This window comes from Ahaetulla prasina, chromosome 4 (genome assembly GCF_028640845.1).
Source record: "Ahaetulla prasina isolate Xishuangbanna chromosome 4, ASM2864084v1, whole genome shotgun sequence".
Lineage (NCBI taxonomy): Eukaryota > Metazoa > Chordata > Lepidosauria > Squamata > Colubridae > Ahaetulla > Ahaetulla prasina.
The window spans coordinates 84,410,453-84,433,165 of record NC_080542.1 but is presented as its reverse complement, the minus strand read 5'-3'; the positions used below and the strand labels follow the sequence as shown (position 1 = coordinate 84,433,165).

The 22,713-nt window shown below is 43.1% G+C and overlaps 1 protein-coding gene across 16 annotated transcripts in view; it reads right to left on the bottom strand.

The window, feature by feature from the left end:
* LARS2 (leucyl-tRNA synthetase 2, mitochondrial) overlaps positions 1-22,713 on the bottom strand; it is a 344,490-nt gene that overhangs the window by 274,863 nt on the left and 46,914 nt on the right. For all 16 annotated transcript variants that reach the window (XR_009155147.1, XM_058183693.1, XM_058183694.1 and 13 more), the window contains one exon: positions 5,495-5,586. Coding sequence is in view for 15 of the 16 variants with exons in the window: in XM_058183693.1 (XP_058039676.1) it covers positions 5,495-5,586 (92 nt within the window). In the remaining variant the exon portion in view is untranslated. The remainder of the gene's footprint in view (positions 1-5,494; positions 5,587-22,713) is intronic.

The following is a 22,713-nucleotide window of genomic DNA, read 5'->3' as shown; positions in this document are numbered from 1 at the left end:
ATCTCTTTTAATCTTAAATTCCAATCTTCTTCTTTTAATCTGATTCCCTGTACCCTTCACATTCCATGACATTATTTTTATAATTCCCATTTAAACTGTAGGTTTTTCAATCCTATCCCCGCCTCTTCCTTTCTGTGCCCAAAACCCAACATTGAACTCCCATATAACAGACATTTAACATAAAAAAAAACAAAAACAAAAAAGACAAAAGACAAAACAAACAATTAAAAAAAAACAATCTTCTTCCCCCACATCCTCATCGGTTTCACCTCTGTAAAGAGAATGGAGCAGAGGGGACGTGCCAATGTCCGGGTCACTTCTTTCGGGCTGTCTATTTAAATTCATCACTCAAGAAAAAAGAAAGTGGTAGCTCTCTCCCGCATTCAGCTTCGTATTTTCCAAGACTCTTATCTGCTTCTTCTCCTGCTGTATCCTCACGACTTTTCTTCTGTTCGACCAACACAGGTGAGATTTCTTTCCTCTTTAACCCTTTAGGGTCTTGCCCCCCAATAGCCCCTTTTTCTTCTTCTGGAGTTGATGTTTCCACATGTATTCCACCCATCTTAAGCATTTGATCTTTTATCTCCATTAAATCCTCCTCCTTAATCAGTCCAAGCTCCTGTAAATATAGTATTGCATCTGTGTCCGGGGTAATTGTGCGCATCCTTCCTTTATAAAAAAATTTCAATTGTTGTGGTGGCCTCCAATTATATTTAATTCCGTTATCTCTCAAAACCTTTGTAATTGGTTTTAAAAAAAATCTCCATGCCCTTTCTTCTCTTGATATATCCGGGAAGACTTGAATAGTCTTCCCTTCAAGCTTCAAAGCATCTCCCATCTCTCTCACCTTGGCCATAACTTCCAGCTTATCACTAAGATTTGCAAACCTGACAAGCACATTCCTGTTGGAACCAATTTGCCTTCTATATCCACTTGCCAGATCCGTTATTGTAAGCGTAATTTGCTCAAGATCATTAATCCATTTTAAAACCCGCTGTTTCAAATTATCTACCTTTTCTTCTTGAATTCCTCGAATAACCAAATTGTGTTTCCTCATTTTTTCTTCCAGGAGACAAATTCTCTTGTCTTGCTGCTCATTTTTGTAAAATATCTCACCAATTTGCCGATCCACTTTTGCATCATGTACATGAATCTGCTCAAGTTCATCTTTAATAATTGTTATTTCCACTGTTTGCTTTGCAAAATTTTCATTCATTTCTTGTTTCATTTTTTTCATTTCCAGTGTCAAATTATCCATACGCTCCGATAAGCCCGCTATTTTTTTCCCAATTTTGTTTAAAGCCACAACAACTTGCTGCATTTCTGAAGATTGTTGAGTCATTTTAAATAGTTTTCAAACTAATATTTCAGATCACTTTTGCAGAGGGTCTTAATGAAGATCAAGGGACAGCAATTTTTTAATTGAAGCCGAAGCGGCTTATTTTGCACTCAAAAATTTATTTCTCAACAGCTTGTAATTCATAGTCACTCCACAGAGAACACAGATAACTTCACAACTTTCAAACCATAATCAGCGCCATTTTTTCTCCTCGTCAGCAAAAAAAAAAAAGAAGAAGAAGAAGAAAAAGAAAAAGAGCAAAACCTTTACTTTATAAAAAAAAAATTACTGCCTCGTTCCAACTTAAACTTCGGAGAAAAATTCTTTCCTTTTGTTATCTGTGATCATAAAAGTTCATAAACAAGCTGTTAATTTCGGCGGCTTTTGATACCATCAACCATGGTATCCTGCTGCGATGGTTGGAGGAATTGGGGGTGGGAGGCACCGTTTATCGGTGGTTCTCCTCCTATCTCTCTGACCGCTCGCAGATGGTGTTGGCAGGGGGGCAGAGATCGGCCCCGAGGCGCCTCACTTGTGGTGTGCCTCAGGGGTCTGTTCTCTCGCCTCTCCTGTTCAACATCTATATGAAGCCGCTGGGCGAGGTTATCCGTGGTTTCGGGGTGGATTATCATCTGTACGCTGATGATACGCAGCTATACATTTCCACCCCGAACCACCCCAATGAAGCCGTTGAGGTGATGGGCCGGTATCTTGAGGCCGTGCGGGTCTGGATGGGGAGGAACAGGCTCTGACTCATCCCTTCCAAGACAGAGTGGCTGTGGGTACTGGCTCCCGGTACAGTCAGCTTACACCATTGCTGACTGTGGGGGAGGAAGTACTGACCTCCAGGGAGGGAGTGCGCAACTTAGGCGTCCTCCTGGACGATTGGCTGTCCTTAGAGAATCATTTGACAGCCGTCGCCAGGGGAGCATTTTATCAGGTCCACCTGATCCGCCAGTTGCGCCCCTTCCTTGACCGGGACGCCTTATGCACAGTCACTCATGCCCTCGTCACTTCCCACCTGGACTATTGCAATGCTCTCTACATGGGGCTCCCCTTGAAGAGCACCTAGAGGCTCCAATTAGTCCAGAATGCGGCCACGCGGGTGATAGAGGGAGCACCGCGTTGCTCCCATATAACACCTATCCTGCGCGGCCTACACTGGCTACCGGTAGTCTTTCGGGTGCAATTCAAGGTCTTGGTTACCACCTTTAAAGCGCTCCATGGCTTAGGACCGGGATACCTTCGAGACCGCCTTCTGCCGCCGATTGCCTCCCAACGACCTGTGCGCTCCCACAAAGTGGGCCTCCTCAGGGTGCCGTCGACCAGACAATGTAGGTTGGCGGCCCCCAGGGGGAGGACCTTCTCTGTGGCGGCACCAGCCCTGTGGAACGAACATACACTAGTGGGCGGTAGGGACAGGCTGACTACCACTGATTTAAACCGTTCCAGATTGAGTCTTTGTTCTTTCCACTACTTTTTGAAATCGTGCTCCAGCTGTTTAAACAAATTCTCCTCCGTTTCCCACAGTGGTCTAAGTAATGCAATGCTTTCTTTTCACCAGAAGATATCTCTCTCCAATTCACAAATCCCCCAGTAACAAAATGTCAATTGTTAATCCACAAAGATAATTTCTTCATCCTCTTCAATTAAATCCTTTCGTTGTTAAAGAATGCTTTTCCTTTTTCTTTTATTATTTCTAATTTCTTCCAAGTCCAATTTTAAATCCAGATAGAAAGTTTTCCTTTTGGGCTTTGATATTAAAGTTCCTCTTTGTTTTTTGTTTTCCTTCACTTTGAATTCCCGCGTGCCAATTAACCGCTAATTTCAGGTTGGGACTTCTTTCAAGCTTTAAAAATGTTTCCTTCTTACCTATGAGTTGGCTAATCACTCACCCGAAACAATACTCCATTTAATCACCGCTCCTGCTCAAATCTTAGCCCGGCTGCCCCAGCTTGGAGCGGCCGTTTCAATGGCCCCCGCCCCCACCACCAGGTCAAAGACCTGCCTCCGACCTTTCAAGGAACTTGCCTGTTCCTCTTGGTCTTCCGAGGTGCCTCCCTCTCTCTCCCCCATCCCTCCAAGACAGTTCCGGTCTGAAGACCCCCCCCAACAGCGGTTTGATTGATTGGGTTTTCGCAAAGCTATTGGAGCTTCACTATTTTCCAACCAGTATCGCTGCAATGCTTCCGTTTTTTTCGGGCATCTCTAGGGATTTATTAAAGATCCGGGTGAAGATGGGGGCCAGTTGGTCAGCACAAGCTTTTAAGCAAGAAGGCGTTATCTTGTCTGGGCCTGATGCTTTTCCTGGCTTTTGTCTGTGAAATAGACCTTGCACCTCATTTTCTGTAATCACCAGAGGTGGTGGGCCTAATGGTATGGGATCAGTTGTAGAAGGCTTGGCTGTTGTAAGTATGTCTGAGATGGAGATTGTGGAGATGGGTGGCAGTAGTTTATTGACTACTACTGACTAGTACGTCATTTATTAGAAGTTGAAGAGCACTAGGCCCAAGACAGAACCTTGTGGAACTCCACTGCATATTAATGTAGGATTTAAATTGGGATGAGCTGATGAAAAGGAAGGAAAAATAAGTTGGTTATGCAGATAGAAGTTTCAGTCTTTGGATGCAGAACTAACCACCCAATGAAATCAAATTATCTGTCCAACAACACCAGTAAACAAATCAATTCCCAAGTTTTATTAAGCTGCTCTATTAGTTTGAACTGTGGGATAGGAAACAATTAAACATAGTAACAATAATTAAAAATCAGGCTACAAACACACAAGCACTACTAGTTCTCATCTACAATAGCTCACAATTCAAATCACTCAAATTCATTATTAATTCAGTGCAGCCCATAATGGAGAATTACATTGCACTTTCTCAGGAACTGCCCATACAAACTATTAACTAATCTGAAGCAGATTATCACGAACAACAAGAAACAATATGACAATTTCATTTCATTTCATTTATTTGATTTTTATACCGCCCTTCTCCCGAAGGACTCAGGCAAATAAAAACAGACAAGACAATATTCTATAAAATACAACATTAAAAAACTTATTATAATTTGCCTAAAAATTTAAAATATATAGAAATAAAACCCCGTTTAAAATTAATAATAAAAACTATAAAATCCATAAAATTTAAGCCAGCCCCGCGCAAATAAAAAGATGTGTCTTCAGTTCACGGCGAAAGGTCCGAAGGTCAGGTATTTGGCGTAGACTCAGGGGAAGTTCGTTCCAGAGTGTGGGAGCCCCCACAGAGAAGGACCTTCCCCTGGGGGCCGCCAGCCGACATTGCTTGGCAGACGGCACCCTGAGAAGTCCCTCTCTGTGAGAGCGTACGGGTCGGTGGGAGGCATATGGTAACAGTCTGTTACCCTATGACAATGACAATGATGCTAACATTCCCATGTTATCCTGAAACAAACCCAGATATCTATTTTGTCTCCACATCTATGCCAATAGCATCATCACAGGCCATAATACACACCCACAAAATTAGAGGCACTTTTGTATGCCTCTATATAACATATTCTGCTAGCAATGTCCTTCTGGATTCTAAATAGGGCAAGCCTGACACAAAAGTTTGATAGCAGGATTGAAAATGAGGACAAAGTAATATCAAACTTTTCAATGCATTTCACCCTCCCTGGACTACTGCAGATCGCAAAGTGGCCATTTTGGAAATGAGAGACTTTAATCACCCAACTGAGAAAGAAATTGCTGAATTCACATGTCAAAATTACAACTTAATTCATAAAGTATTTATAATCTATTATACAGTTCTATAACGTATCTGCATAACATGTCTGTCCTCTCTGCCCCACACCCATTTCATCTCAATTAACATTCTACATTCAGTTAAGCAACTCTAGGCATCTGATGAAGTGAGCTATACTTCATGAAATCTGTAATTTACTAAATTTTGGTAATCAGAAAAGGCACTACCAAACCTCTTCTATTTTTTAACTAGTCTACATCAATATAGTTTACTCTAGGCATCTGATGCCTACTAAATTTTGTTGATCAGAAAATGCACTACCAGACTTCTATTTTTTTGGCTACCTTATATCAACATAGCCTTCCCTCCTACTATGATGACTTCTGTACTGTCATATTTGACAAGGATATGGGAAAATAAAAACCTTTGGGTCCACTCTGCAGGATGTAATCCATGCTCAATTGCTGCATTCTCTGCTGGTAGTCCAAATGCATCCCATCCCATTGGATTTATCACCTGCGCAAAAGCAAGAAATATTATTTTGGCATTTTTCAGAGCTTCATGGCTCAAGATAATAAACATGTTTGCAAATCCAGCATTTTCACTCTATTCCAAAAATCATACAAACTATGCTTGTCACATACAATTTCACTTTAAGTATAATGCATAGGATTTTTTTTGTTAACAGTCTGAAAACAGTCAAAGCTAGTGTATATGCTATACTAGTGTACTTGTACATGCTAATGTATATCCAGTCATTTTGATAATGGGCTATTATGTTTATTACACATATATTTATGACAACACAAATAATCCCTTCCGCCCTCCCTTCCCTTTCTTCCTTTAGCCTCCATCAGTACATAGCCTGTTCGGCGAGGATTTTTTGTTTAATATAGATAGAGTGATCAGGAACTAACTTTGCCTTATTTTTCCAGTTTAAGGTAGAATATGCCAAGGATCCACTTTGTCCATAATCATAAAGTAAGTTACAAAGGCCTTTTTATTTGTTTAAGTAATCCTCTGGAAAGAGAAGACTGGAACTGGAAAGCCCTTAAGGACACCTTGGTCCTAATAAGCCAGATGCTAAAGAACTGTGGCTCATTCTAAATTCCAAATCAGACTATTATGACTTGATTTTCTGCATGTATGAAAGAAAAATAATTGAAAGAGATAATAGACCAATCAACATGTCTTTACTACTCAGTAGATAGGTAAGTTTCCAAATTATCAGCAATTTAGGTATCAGATGACATTATTTTAACAAATGAACAAGATCTTATTTCCTATTTCTGGAATAAAAATTGAACCTTCTTATTTTTACTATTAATGGTTACATCACGATGCCATTTGTAGATGCAATATAAATGAAGAGCACATTTTTCTAGCTATCTTAATGGTGTGATATTATGTTTGTTATATAATAAAGCAAATGTACAGTAGAGAAGAGATGCAACAGTTACCTATCTGGGAAAATAAATTAATTGTCAAACAAAAAAGAGAAGTGGAATTCTGTGAAATGTGTATGTTATGCAAAACAGAATACCAAATGTTTATTCTGCATAGAAATAAAAAAATACAAAGAACAAAGAAAATGATTATAGAACCTCTTGCTTTTAATGTATATTCAACATAATATAATTTAACAATATTTAAAGTATTATCATTACACAGAACTCTGTATCAGATAATAGGAAATAATTCAGGCACAATTATTTCAGAGTTATCTGAACAGTTTTTGATAGAAATAAGTCAAATCAATCTGAGGACATGTCCATTACGTTTGGAATTTCCACAATTTACTTCTATAAACAGCTGAGCTTTGCAAGAAGCCCTTAGTTCAGTGGTGGGTTTCTACTGGTTCGCCTCAGTTTGGGTGAATCAGTAGTGACGACAGCGGGAGGCTCCGCCCACCCACCTGGACATCATCACAGATACTCTGCACATGCGCAGAAGGTTCTGCACATGCACAGAAGTATTGCATGCACACACTCACAGTTCTGAACAAGTAGGGAAGTTTAAGTGGAACCCACTTCTGCCTTAGTTGTTCAGAAACCAACATGTAGCAGTAATGTTTCCCAGTAATTGGGAAAGGAGCATAGCGAATTGTTTAAAATACTTTAATATCCTCTAGTGCGTAAACTAGCTGAAATTACTTCCAAAAACTCACCACAATACAATCTCAGTTAAAATAACGCAGGTAAGCTATACTGTATGCATACAGGTAGTTGTCATCTTACAACCACAACCGAGCCCAAAATTTCTGTTGCTAAGCAGGTCAGTTAAGTGAATTTTGCCCCATTTTATAACATTTATTGTCACAGTTGTTAAGTGAATCACTGCTGTGGTTAATTTAGTAACACAGTTAAGTGAATCACACTTCCCTATTTACTTTTTTTGTCAGAAAGTTGCAAAAGCAGGTTTCTATTCTTCCAGCTTTCCATAAAGCATTGAAGACCTAGTTTTCTCCCTGAGAAATTTATTTCTGCTGAGATAAAATGAGGTGACTATATATTGGAAACCTGACTTGCTGCCAGGTTTTTGCTTTTAATGTACTTGATTTTCATAGTTTTAATATGGTTTCTGTTGTTTTCATTTTTCATTTAGAGTCAGTTTGTTATAAACTGTGCAGCTACATAAATATTTTATATAAATAAATAAATAAAATATTAAAATAGCAATAGAAATTTAATAATTATTATTTTGCAGTAATATTTGTTTTATCATAAGCACTATAACATTCCACTCCAAACACACCAGAATCTCATATATCATTATAAACAATACACAAATTGAGAAAGATTATTTGTTGGCCAACTTTGCATAATATAATGTAAATCAAACAAACAGGTAGGATTGATTTCCCTTCTATAAAAAAGGGCTTGTGATTAAATGTTATTTTCTTCTTTCTTGTAACTACCTTAAACCAAGTAATTAAACAGGTTAAAGATGCTTATAATTTAATACCAATAGAATCTCTCACTGAGATTCAGCTTGAGAACCTCTCCCTGAGATCCTTTAAGAAGTCGTTTAAAATCTAGTTCTTTCCCCTAGCCTTGGGCCACAATGACTTTTTTAAAAAGTTTTTTTTATTTTAAACACATTAAAACGAAAGACAAAACATACATTTATATACATATCACTGTTTATCAGCTATTCAAGGCAGTCCTTTCCTATTATTTATACATGTTTTAATTCTTATTCTACTTTTATTTATCTACCTTTCTTTATTTCATCTACATTTTACCTTGTTGTTCAATTTTCTTATCTTACCTATTTAATATTATACCTTATAATATTCTGTATCCTCTTTCTTTGATTTCTTTTGTAAGTTTGTCCATCTCTGCACATTCTAGTATTTTTTTAATTAATTCTTCCTCTGTTGGTGGATTTTCCTTCTTCCAATTTTGGGCGTAGGCTATACGTGCTGCTTAATATATGGGCTATTAAGTATTGCGTATCGTTTGTATAGTTTTCTATTGGGATTCCTAATAAAAATTGTTCTGGCTCTCCCTTTATTGGTTCCTGTATTATTTCCTATAACCACTTTTTGATTTTGGCCCAGAATTGTTTTGCCACTGGGCAGGCCCACCAGAGATGATTTTTATTTATTTTATTTTATTTATTTAATCATATTTATATACTGCCCTATCTCCCGAAGGACTCAGGGCGGTTCACAGGCACTTAAAAACACATAAATACAATATAAAAGCAATTAAAAAACTTATTCTAGAAGCCCGTTAATTAAAATATAAAAATAAAGCCCAATTAAAACCCATAAATTTAAAATCTAGCTCAGTCCTGTACAATTAAATAAGTATGTTTTAAGCCCGCGGCGGAAGGTCCGAAGGTCCGGAAGCTGACGAAGTCCGGGGGGTAGTTCGTTCCAGAGGGTGGGAGCCCCCACAGAGAAGGCCCTTTCCCTGGGCGTCGCCAGACGACATTGCCTCGCTGACGGCACCCTGAGGAGACCCTCTCTATGAGAGCGCACGGGTCGGTGAGAGGTATTCGGTAGCAGTAGGCGGTCCCGTAAATAACCCGGCCCAATGCCATGGAGCGCTTTAAAGGTGGTCACCAAAACCTTGAAGCGCACCTGGAAGGCCACAGGTAGCCAGTGCAGTCTGCGCAGGATGGGTGTTATGCGGGAGCCACGAGGGGCTCCATCTATCACCCGCGCAGCCGCATTCTGGACTAACTGCAGCCTCCGGATGCCCTTCAAGGGGAGCCCCATGTAGAGAGCATTGCAGTAAAGCGGGCGAGACGACACGAGAGGGTGAGTGACCGTGCATAGGCATCCCGGTCCAGAAAGGGCGCAACTGGCGTACCAGGCGAACCTGGTAGAACGCTCTCCTGGAGACGGCCGTCAAATGATCTTCTAGAGACAGCCGTTCATCCAGGAGGACGCCTAAGTTGCGGACCCTCTCCATCGGGGCCAATGACTCGCCACCGATGGTCAGCCGCGGATTTAGCTGACTGTACCGGGATGCCGGCATCCACAGCCACTCTGTCTTGGCGGGATTGAACTTGAGCCTGTTTCTCCCCATCCAGACCCGTACGGCCTCCAGACACCGGGACAGCACTTCGATAGCTTCGTTGGGGTGGTCCGGTTTAGAAAAGTACAGCTGGGTGTCATCCGCATACAGCTGGTACTTCACACCGAAACCACTGATGATCTCACCCAGCGGCTTCATGTAGATGTTAAACAGTAGGGGCGAGAGGATCGACCCCTGCGGCACCCCACAAGTGAGGCGCCTCGGGGCCGACCTCTGCCCCCCTGTCAACACCGACTGCGACCGGTCGGAGAGATAGGAGGAGAACCACCGATAAACGGTGCCTCCCACTCCCAATCCCTCCAACCAGCGCAGCAGGATACCATGGTCGATGGTATCGAAAGCCGCTGAGAGGTCTAATAGGACCAGGACAGAGGAACAACCCCTATCCCTGGCCCTCCAGAGATCATCCACCAACGCGACCAAAGCCGTCTCCGTGCTGTAACCGGGCCGGAAACCGGACTGGAACAGGTCTAGATAGACAGTTTCATCCAGGGGCAAGGGAAACTGATATGCCACCATACTCTCTACAACCTTCGCCGCGAAGCGAAGGTTGGAGACCGGACGATAATTACCTAAAACAGCCGGGTCCAGGGAAGGCCTCTTAAGGAGGGGCCTCACCACCGCCTCTTTCAAGGCGGCCGGGAAGACGCCCTCCACCAAAGAAGCGGTCGTAATCGCCTGGAGCCAGCCTCTTGTCACCTCCTGAGTGGCCAGCACCAGCCAGGAGGGGCACGGGTCCAGTAAACACGTGGTGGCATTCAGCCTACCCAACAACCTGTCCATGTCCTCGGGAGCCACAGGGTCAAACTCATCCCAAACAATATCGCCAAGACCACCCTCGAGCATCTCACCCGCGTCACCGCAATCTTGGTCCAGACCATCCCGGCTGAACGATTTTATCGATAGATAACCGTTAAACTCTCAGCACGCCCCTGCAACGGGTCATCCCGCTCCCCTGGTGTAGGAGGAGCGAGTCACCAAACAGGGCGGCTGGGCGGTTATCTGCCGATGCAATGAGGGAGGAGGCGAGCTACGCCGCTTCTCAATGCCACTAGGTAAGTCCTAGTATAGGACTTCACTAGTGTCCGATCAGCTCGAACGGCCAGACCTCCAGGAACTCTCTAGGCGCCTTCTCCGCGCTTCATCCTCTCAGCTCCTCGGAGAACCAAGGAGCCGGTTGGGCCCTGCGCCGGGTCAGAGGCCGCAGGCACGACACGGTCTAAGGCCCCGCCGCGCCCGCTCCCAGGCCGCAACAAGTTCCTCAGCCGAGCCGTGAGCCAGACCTCAGGAAATGGCCCAAGCTCCGTCCGAACCCATCCGGGTCCATCAGGCGCCTGGGACGGAACCAACGATCGGCTCCGCCTCCCTGCGGTGGTGAATGGCGGTCAGAAAGTCCAGGCGAAGAAGGGAGTGATCTGACCATGACAAAGGTTCAGTGACTATTTCCTTTAAGTCCAGATCTCTCAACCACTGACCAGAGAGAAAAATCAGGTCCAGAGTGCCACCCCCAATGTGAGTAGGGCCATCAACTACTTGGGTCAGGTCCAAGGCCGTCATGGAAGCCGTGAACTCCCGAGCTGCCGTCGATGACGAGCCGGAAGACGGCAAGTTAAAGTCCCCCATGACTAAAAGTCTGGGGGTCTCAACTGCCACCCCAGCCAGCACCTCCAGGAGCTCGGGCAGGGCAGCTGTCACGCAGCAAGGAGCCAGGTACGTGATCAGCAAACCCATCTGACACCTACGACCCCATCTCACAAAGAGGGATTCGCACCCGGCAATCTGAGGTACAGGGGTCTCCTCGGCTCTAGACTCTCTAATCACAACCGCCACCCCCACCCTACCCTGGGCCCTCGGCTGATGGAATGCACGGAAACCCGGCAGGCACATCTCAACAAGGGGCACGCCCCCTTCAGTGCCCAACCAGGTCTCCGTAATGCCCATAAGGTCCGCGGAACCCCCCTGTATAAGATCACAGACAAGGGGGGCTTTGTTCACCACGGACCGAGCATTGCACAACATCAACCGAAGGCCCAAGCTCTGAGGATCCTGACCATCCGGGGAACGGGAAAAGTCCAGGGTCGGAGCGTGATCGCTTTCAGACATCGAGCACGCGCCCCGGAACTTGATATGACCCCTCGCTTCCGCCATACCTGCCTCTCCACTTACCGTGTCAATAGAACCACCTCACAGATAGGAACACACCTCCCCATAACCTCCGAACCTGATAGAGAAAACCGCCATGAGCATGTGCAGGAACTGGCCCCCACCCGACGGGTTACCCCATTACCCGCCTTACCTCCCACCCTTAAAAATTCCTCTCTAAAACCCCACAAGCTCTTCTTTTCGTGATGCCACCTCTGTGGGTCCCAAGACCCGTCATGGAGGCCGGCCCTCGGTAGTGAGGAGGGCCATTCCTGCAAGGCGGGGGCACCTCGCAGGCGCAAGAGTTCACAAGAAGTATAATGGGTAGCAGCTGAGACTAAGAATCGGCAAAACAGAGGTTCCATCTCCGAATGGCAAGATGGTAACAGATGGTACTAGTCCAGAATGAGGGCAGACAAAGAATGGAACCACAATTGGCACCGAATGACAGTCTAGGTGGTATTCTGTCCGGTGCATAGTCCAAACATCCTGGAACCGGGGGTGAGGGGAAATGGCAATCCAGTCGCTGGCCACGTCTTCCTCCGTCTTCCTCTGTCCCCAGATAAATCCCTTGTCTCCCCCAAAAAGTCCTAATAGGACCAAACGGCCATAGAAGTCCCAAAAAGGCCGAGGGGGGCATGGGTGATGTTATCACAGTCACAGTCACGGACTGGTTACAGGGGAACAACTCCGGGATGCCTCCATCATCTCCCCGCAGTCCTCCAACAACCACCTCCAGACATGGCCGGGATAAATCCTAACCACTCCAGAGGCCAGGTCTCTCCAGACCTCTCCCTCCAAGAGGCGAAGCCCATATAAGAGGCTAAACCTCTCCGAGAGGCTGGGGGATATGAAGGCTGCCAAGTCCACAGTCCGGCAGCAGGGAGAAAGCCAAAAAACCATGGCAACGAGGCAGATGGCAATAATAAGGGTAGATGTAATACCTCCGCTATCATCCAGATCGTCCAAGTTGCAGAGGCTAGAGCCCGAAAGGCTATAACCCAAAAAGTCCGGAGTCCATACTCAGAAGAGGGCCGGGAAACGGGCCAGAGGCTAGAGGCCAGCCGGCAGATTTAATCGGCCGAGAACGGCCGAAACGCCGACTCATCGCCCCACCTCCGAGCCTAAAAACATGGCCGCCGAATCCACCGCTTGCCTACCCGGCCTCGTTCTCGGCAGCCATGTGTGTGAGAAAGTCCAGAGACCTCTCCTATGGCTGCCCGAGGTAAGATCTACCGGGCCGGGGACAGCAAGCGGCTAAACGGGCGACCGAGGCATCGCCAGCATCGGAGGGCCTCTCAACGCCGGAGCCGAGCCTTCAGAGCCGCGCCATCTTGCGCATGCGCAGAGCTAAGATGATAGTATGTTCCGTAATTGCTCTTATATTTCCAACACTTTGGTGAGTTATTGGGGAACATGTTTGCTATTCTGGCTGGTGGGAGATGCCATCTATGAAACATTTTCATCTGGTTTCCCTTGTATGCTGTCGATATTGTCAATTTCATGTTTGTTCCCCACATCTTTTCCCACTTCTCTAATTGTAGAGAAGTGGGATGGTTAAAATTTCTTGCCCATTTAACCATGATATCTTTCACTATTTCCTCTTCCATTTTATATCGTAACAAAAAATTGTATTTGTTACTAATTGGTTTTTGGTCCTTCCCGTATATTATTTTATCCAATTCATTTTGTTCCAATTGTAACTGATTAATCTTAGAGTCTTCTAAATATTTTGATCTAATTTGGAGATACAGCCACCATTCGACTTGTCTATTCAAATCCTGTTCCAAGTCTTGTTTCATTTTTAATTTTCCCAATTAGTATATCCCTATCTAATTATTTTAATCCCATCTATTAAATTTGGGTGTGTTAATATTTCATTGGGGGAAGCCCAAAATTGTATATTTATATAATGTTGTTTTTTGATTTTATTCCAAATTAATAGTAATGAATTCCTAATTATATGTCTTTTAAAATACCCATGGGTTTTGTATTTTTCACCCCACATGAATGCATGCCATCCTACCTGTAGGTCGTGGCCTTCTATTATTATGATTCTTTTGTTTCCCAGCTCCATCCATTCCTTTAACCATGTCAGGCATGCTGCTTGATAATAAATTTCCCAATCTGGTAGGGCTCCTCCTCCTCTATCCTTAGTATCCTGTAGTGTTTTCAGTCTGAGCCTAGGTTTTAGTCCTTGCCATATAAATTTTGAGGTCAATCTGTTTAATGAATCAAAGAAACTTTTTTCTATTCTTATTGGTATAACCTGGAAGAGGAACAAGATTTTGGGCAAGATAGTCATTTTTATTGCTGCCACTTTTCCCATCCAAGAAATTTGTAAGTTTTTCCAATTTTCTAAATCTTTCCCAATTTGCTGTATGAATTTATCATAATTATCTTTTTTAATTGAGGAACCTCTTGCTGTTAACCAAATTCCTAGATTTCTTTTTTTTGTTATCTGAATGTTCATGTTATTTTCTAATTCTGTCTCCTGTTTTTTTGTCTAATTCTGTCTCCTGTTTTTTTGTTAGTAATTTAGATTTCTAATTCTGTCTCCTGTTTTTTTGTCTAATTCTGTCTCCTGTTTTTTTGTTAGTAATTTAGATTTCTTCCTATTAATTTTTAAGCCTGCTACCAAACTCTTATACCAAACTCTTCTATTTTTTAAAATCAATTTTGGACCTGATTTTAAGGGTTCCTCAATTATAAAAACCATATCATCAGCAAAGGCTTGCAATTTGTACTCCTTTTTATATTTTCAATCCTTTTATCTCCCGATCTTCCCTAATTTTTTTTAATAGTAGCTCCAATGATAGTATAAAGAGAAGTGGGGGGAATGGACACTCCTGTCTTACATCTTTTGTTATTTCAAATTTATCTGTTGTATTTTGGTTAATAGTTACCCTTGCAGTTTCCTTTGAATATATTTTTTCAATCATTTTTTCAAATTTGGATCCGAATTCCATTTTTTTTAATTTGTTGTATCATAAATCTCCAATTCAAATTATCAAAAGCTTTTTGGGTATCAAGGAAAACCAGTGAAACTTGTTTCTCTGGGTGTACTTCGTAATACTCTAATATGTCAATTATGGTCCGGGTATTATTTTTAATTTGTCGACCAGGCAGGGAACCATTTTGATCCGGGTGTATATATTTATCTAAAATTGTTTTTAACCTTTCCGCAATAATTAACATGTATATTTTATAATCAGAATTCAATAATGAGATGGGCCTATAGTTTTGTACTAATTGCTGATCTGAATCCTCCTTAAGTATAAGTGTAATTAAAACTTCTGTCCATGTTTGGGTATGTTTGTATGCTGTAATGCTTCGTTAAATATTTCCAACATTAATCCTCCTGTTTGTTTTTGAATACTCCTATATAATTCCACTGGTATTCCATCTAGGCCCGGCGTTTTATTGTTTTTTTGTCTTTTTATTGCAATTCCGAATTCTGTTACAGTGATTGGTCGGTTTAATATTTCTTTCTGTTCTTTTGTTAATTTACATACATTCATTTCCTCAAAATATTTTTGGATTTCTACTTCTGTCATTTCTTCCTCTGTGTATAGTTTCAGGGAAAAAAGTGCACACTATACGTTTTTAGCTTCTCTTTTGCATTGTATTTTCCCCTCCTCATCTTTCAAACGTTGAATTGTTCTTTTCTCTTTTTCTTTTTTTAATTTATAGGCTAACCATCTGTTCACTTTGTTTGCATGCTCAAAATAGTTTTGTTTGGCCATCTTTATTTTCATTGCCACTTCCTCTTGAATTATCCAATTTAATTTATGTTTAATTATTCTCCTTTCCTCTTTTATTTTTTTTATTTTTGGGGGGTTTTTTTGCAAGTCATCTTCTCCTTTTTTAAGCTCTTCCTGTAGTTTATTTTGTTGGGACCTTTTCTTTTTTCTTTCTTTTTGTCATATATGCAGTTGTCACCCCTCAAACAAATGCTTTTAATGTGTCCCAGAGATTTTGAATCGGCGCATTTTCTTTTTTATTTACACTTAAGAAAATCTCTAGCTCTTTTTCCAGTAATTTCTTATATTCTTTCTCTTTACATATATTTTGGTTTAAGGTCCATCTTTTATATCTTTTTTGTCTTTTCAATACACGGTTATCGGATTATGGTCAGCCCACTCATTTGTTCCTATTTCTATTTTTTCTATTTCTAATTTTAACTGCATTGTCATCCTAGCCATGTCTATCCTGGACCACGATTGATGGAGATGGGAATAATATGTATATTGCTTTTCTTCCTTGTGAATTTCTAGTTCTGATGCCATGTTGAAGAATTCTTTGGGTAGTATTTCCTTTTTTTAATTTTTCTTATTACTATGATAATCGCTTTTACTGTCAGCTACAGCATTAGTCTCCTATTATGCATAGATTTTCTATTTCTTGTTCTATTATTGTGTCGTGCAATTTTTTGTAATATTCCTGTTGATTTTTATTTGGAGCAAATATAACTACTAGTAATATTTGTTTATATTCCATGTATAATTTTATCATTAAAGTTTTCCCCTCATCATCTGTATACGCTAATTCTGAGTTTATTTTTTCTTTTATATACATTGCTATTCCTCTTTTTTTCTGTTGTGATAATGATACGTATAATCTTCCTAATTTCTTGTTTTCCAATAATTTTTGGAATCCTTTTTTTATATGGACCTCTTGCAGGCAAATCACAACTATATCTAATTTTTTTAATTTTGTAAATTAAAAAAATTTACAAAAAAAAATCCTATTGTGTTTGTTTCTCAGTGTTTCTTGTTTCCTTTTTTTCTTTTTTTCTTGCTCCTTCTCTTTCTTCTCAATCTTTTTCTTGGATTCTCCTTAACTCCTTCTCTCTTTCTAATTCCTCTTGTAAGTCGTCCTCCTTTCTGATTCAACCTTACTTTCTTGTTCCTCCTCCAAGTAATTTTTATAAAATACTTGAGCTTTCCTTATTGAATCTACTTTGAACTTCTTATCTTGCCATGTGATTAAGATACCTTCAGGGATAAGCCACCTAAACATTACTTTATATTTTATAGGATTCCAAGATGGCGCCGACGAAGGCTGCCTGGGTGAAATGCTCTCTAATGGTTCCTTTATTTCCAATTATTCTCTGAAACTCACTACGTACTTCCTACTCACGAGACCATCTGTTAAAAATTAAGCAACATTTCTTTATGTTTCTTTATTCTTAAGAAGCTATCTGTAATCTCACCTCCTCCCCCTGTCTTTACAAACACGGAGGAGATTCTAACACAGAAAGAGGCAATTTCCCCGGAGCCATGGATTACCAAAAAAACCAAACGACGGAAGCAGCAAAAGAATGGTAAACGGGCGAGGATTCTAATCAAGCTAAGAAATAAGAGAAATAAAACTCCTCTGCCTTCAATTTTCCTAACCAATGTATGTTCCCTTGCAAATAAGATGGATGATAATACTCCTCTTATTAAACAAATACAATTCTGATTTTCATAATTCAGCAGTCCTATGCTTCTCTGAAACCTGGTTAAATGAATCAGTTGAAGATAGCAGCCTGAAAATTCCAGGGTTTCAGACTGAACGATCAGACAAGATTACAGAAACATCTGGTAAAAAGAAAGGAGGAGGCTTATGCCTATATATTAACAACAACTGGTGTCAAGATTTTAAAATAATTTACAAATTCTGTGACAATTTAGAGACTTTAATTATCAACCGCAAACCATACTATTCACCTCGTGAACTTTCCTCATTTCTTCTCATTGCTGTTTATATCGCACCACAAGCCTGTGTAAACAAGGCATTACGAACTCTAGCTGACCAAATCATGGAGGCTGAAGCCAAATATCCTGATTCACTGGCCATTATTTTGGGAGATCTAAACAAGGCAAACTTAAGGAAAGAGCTACCAAAATACTTTCAGCATGTCAATTGTCCCACTAGAGGCAAGAATACTTTAGAGCATTGCTACACAATACTAAAAGATGCTTATCGGTCTTTACCACAATCAGCTATAGGACACTCTGATCATTGCATGATTCACCTTGTACCTGCTTACAGGCAAAGACTTAAAACCACAAAACCAACAATTAAATCAATGAAGACCTGGACTGAGGAGGCAAAATTAAAGCTACAGGCCTGCTTTGACTGCACTGATTGGAATATTTTTGAAAATACCTCTGCAGACCTGGATGAACTCACAGATACTGTAACATCATATGTCAGCTTCTGTGAAGACCTATGTGTACCTATAATGAACTTGCGAATATACAGTAACAACAAACCTTGGTTCACACCTAAATTTAAGCAGCTACGTCATTCCAAAGAGGAAGCCTACAGAAAAGGTGATAAAATGCTGTACAGTCAGGCCAGAAATGTACTAACAAGGGAGATCAGAGCAGCAAAAAGAAGCTACTCTGAAAAGCTAAAGAGTCAGTTCTCAACAAATGAACCAGCAAACATATGGAAAACTCTTAAAAATATTACCGGCTACGGCAAACCTTCTTCCCAGGCTGAAGGAAATCAACAACTGGCAGATGACCTGAATGAGGTTTACTGCAGGTTTGAAAGGAAACTACAGCCACCTACCTACACAACCCCCATCTCAGACACACCAACAACAGCCAAGCCTCCTACAACTGACTTCATCCCATTGGGTTCACAACCCCTAGTGATCACAGAAAAGGAAGTGAAGGACCTGTTTCACAGACAAAAGCCAGGAAAAGCTCCAGGCCCAGACAAGATAACTCCTTCTTGCTTAAAAGTCTCTGCTGACCAATTGGCTCCCATCTTCACCCATATTTTCAATAAATCACTAGAGATGTCCTATGTTCCTTCTTGCTTCAAACGCTCTACCATCATCCCAGTGCCGAAGAAGCCCACCATCAAGGAACTGAATGACTACAGACCAGTTGCGTTAACATTTGTAGTCATGAAAACCTTTGAAAGGCTAGTGCTGTCCCACTTGAAAACCATCAGGGATCTGCTGATAGACCCCTTGCAATTTGCATACCAAGCAAATAGATCAACAGATGATGCTGTTAATATGGCTCTGCACTACATCCTAAACATTTTGAATCTCAAAAGACCTATGCAAGGGTCCTCTTTGTAGACTTTAGTTCAGCATTCAATACCATCATCCCAGACACTCTTCTAACTAAGCTAAACCAGCTACAGGTACCTGAACAGACTTGTAAGTGGATCACAAACTTTCTAACAAACAGGAAGCAACAGGTGAAATTAAGCAGGATCACATCAGATATCTGTACAATTAGCACAGCCCCCCCCCCCAAGGCTGTGTGCTCTCCCCACTTCTTTTCTTTCTGTATACCAATGACTGCATCTCCAACGATCCATCTGTTAAACTACTGAAGTTCGCAGATGACACAACAGTGATCGGTCTCATTCGAGACAATGATGAATCCGCATACAGATGGAAAGTTGAACGACTAGCCTTGTGGTGCGACCAAAACAATCTGGAACTGAACACACTCAAAACCGTAGAAATGGTGGTAGACTTTAGGGAAAAAACCTTCCATACTTCCACCTTTTACAATACTAGACAACACAGTATCAACAGTAGAAACCTTCAAATTTCTAGGTTCTACCATATCGTAAGATCTAAAATGGACAACTAACATCAAAAACATCAGCAAAAAAGGACAGCAAAGAATGTTTTTTCTGCGCCAACTCAGAAAGCTCAAACTGCCCAAGGAGCTGCTGATCCAGTTCTACAGAGGCATTACTGAGTCTGTCATTTGCACCTCTATAACTGTCTGGTTTGGTTCTGCAACCCAACAAGATAGACACAGACTTCAGAAGATAATTAGAGATGCAGAAAAAATAACTGCTACCAACCTGCCTTCCATTGAGGACCTGTATACTGCACGAATCAAGAAGAGGGCCGTGAAATATTTACAGATTCTTCACATCCTGGACATAAACTGTTTCAACTCCTACCCTCAAAACGACGCTGTAGAGCACTGCACACCAGAACAACTAGACACAAGAACAGTTTTTTCCCGAACGCCATCACTCTGCTAAACAAATAATTCCCTCAACATTGTCAAACTATTTACTAAACCTACACTATTAATATTCTCATCGTTCCCATCACCCATCTCCTTCCACTTATGACTGTATGACTGTAACTTTGTTGCTGGTAATCCTTATGATCTATATTAATATTGATTGTTTCCTGACTGCTTATTTGTAGCCTATGACTATCATTAAGTGTTGTAAATATTTTACCTTGATGAAGGTATCTTTTCTTTTATGTACACTGAGAGCATATGCACCAAGACAAATTCTTTGTGTGTCCAATCACACTTGGCCAATAAAAATTCTACTCTGTTCTCTTCTCTTCTATTCTATAAGACATGATGTTAGGAAATGATACTGCTGTCTTTGTTCTCGAATTCTGTGTGGGATTTGTTTTAATATTATAATTTATTTCCCTTTATAAGTTACAGTCTCTTGATTTTTTATAAATTTCATCTCATTGTTTTTTTTGTAAATCTTATATGCACTTCTTGTGCTAAATGATGTCTTCCTATATAATTATTGTGAATGAGATAAGTTTCGTCTATGGTATCTCTTATTATTATCTTATAGGATAATAAGGCTCTGCGCATGCGCGAGGATGGCGGTTTGCTAGAGGAGCTCGGATCGGCGTGGGGTGCTTTTCCCGAAATGGGGGACTCTGGATGACTTACCAGGCTGCTCCTGTCCCTCGGCGCGCTGTATCATCTGCTTGGCAGCCGCAGGAGAGGTCTTTTGGTCCTCTCGGATGTGCGGCAGCCGAGAACGGGCCGAGGGAAGAGCGGCGGACCGGTTGGTGGCGGCCATTTTGGGGACGCGAGGGAGGCCTGCTGTTACCTGTGCTGATTGCAGGCCTCGATTTCCGGCCTTGATTTCGGCCCGGCTCCAGCCGATTCCAGCGGCGATGAGAATTCGGCCCGATTCCATCTGGGGCATGGATTCCGGCCCGTTCGCCTGGCCGTGGGCCCGCCTGCTCCATCGGCGTTTTGTTGTGCCTAGCGAGGCCTTGTGGGCCACGAGGCGCCTGTCCAGCGGCGTCCAGTGTTCTGCGGCCCCATCGGTTCCATCAGCGGCGGGCGTGGTGAGGCCGCGGTCGGAGATGAGGCCGGAGGCAAGGCTATGGTTTGGCTCCCTCTTCTGGCACTTCTGGCACTTTACATCGTGCTTTGTTCATCTGCCTCTTGTCGTATGGCCTGCCTCCCCCCCCCCGGACTTTTGACCATCGAAGCTGGGTCGGCAGGTATTTATACCCACGGGTTTCTGGACTGGACTGGACTGGACTGGACTGGACTGGATTGGACTTTGGACTATGAACAGACTGACAGTCATTTCTACCTTATTAAGACCTTTCGTAGAAACGTTTTCCATAGGTTTACCATGGAGGCTGCCGGTCTGTTTGCTTAGGCTTATCATCTTCATCTGGTTCCAGCTTTATTTGTCCTCTTTGACATCTGGACATCCGTTGGAGGATCCATCTTTTAATGTCTTACCATCTGGGATGTTACCATCTTAGCACCCTCACCGATTCGTACTTTTCTATGCGTTACGCTGCACAGGAACTCTTGCGCCTGCGAGGTGCCCCCGCCTCGCAGGAATGGCCCGTTTCACTACCAAGGGCCGGCCTCAATGACGGGTCTTGGGACCCACAGAGGTGGCATGCGAAAAGAAAGAGCCTTTGGTTTTTTTTAGATAGGGCATTTTTAAGGGGTGGGAGGGTTAGGGCGGGTGTTGGGGGTAGCCCGTCGGGAGGGAAACCAGTCCCTGCGCGTGCTCGTGGCGATTATTTAGTGGGTTCGGAGGTTATGGGGGGGGAATGTGTTCCTTTTTGTGAGGGTGGTTCCATTTGCACGGTAAGTGGGAGGGGCAGATATGGCGGAAGGGGGGGATCGTATCGGTCTAGGGGGTCACACGTTCGATGTCTGAAAGCGATCGCGTGCCCCGATCCCTTTGACTTTTCCCGTTCCCCGGATGGTCAAGACCCTCAGAGCCTGGGCCTTCGGCTTATGTTATGCAACGCACGGTCCGTGGCCAATAAGGACCCCCTAATACACGATCTTATCCAGGGGCGCGCCGCGGATCTTATAGGCATTACGGAGACCTGGTTGGGCACTGAAGGGGGCGTGCCCCTGGTCGAAATGTGCCCACCGGGTTTCCGTGCATTCCATCAGCCGAGGGCCCAGGGTAGGGGTGGGGGGTGGCGGTTGCTATTAAAGAGAGTCTAGAGCCGAGGGAGACCACTGTACCTCAGATCGCCGGGTGTGAATCCCTCTTTGTGAGATGGGGTCATAGGTGTCAGATGGGCTTGCTGGTCACGTACCTGGCTCCTTGCTGCGTGACAGCTGCCCTGCCCGAGCTCCTGGAGGTGCTTGCCGGGGTGGCAGTGGAGACCCCCAGACTTTTAGTCATGGGGGACTTTATCTTGCCATCTGCCGGCTCGTCATCGACAGTGGCTCGGGAGTTCATGGCTTCCATGACGGCCTTGGACCTGACTCAAGTAGTGGATGGCCCCACTCACATCGGGGGTGGCACTCTCGACCTTATTTTTATCTCTGGTCAGTGGTTGAAGGATCTGGATTTGAGAGATGTAGTCATAGAACCTTTGTCATGGTCAGATCACTCTCTCCTTCGCCTGGACTTTCTGACCGCCACTCAACACCGCAGGGAGACGGAACCACAACGTTGGTTCCGTCCCAGGCGCCTGATGGACCCAGAGAGGTTCCGGACGGAGCTTGGGCCACTTCCTGAGGGTCTGGCTCACGGCACGGCAGAGGAACTAGCCGCAGCCTGGCAACTGGCTGCGGCTGGGGCTTTAGACCGTGTCGTGCCTCTGCGGCCTCTGACCCGGCGCAGATCCCAACTGGCTCCTTGGTTCTCCGAGGAGCTGAGGCGGATGAAACGCCGGAGAAGACGCCTAGAGAGCTCCTGGAGATCT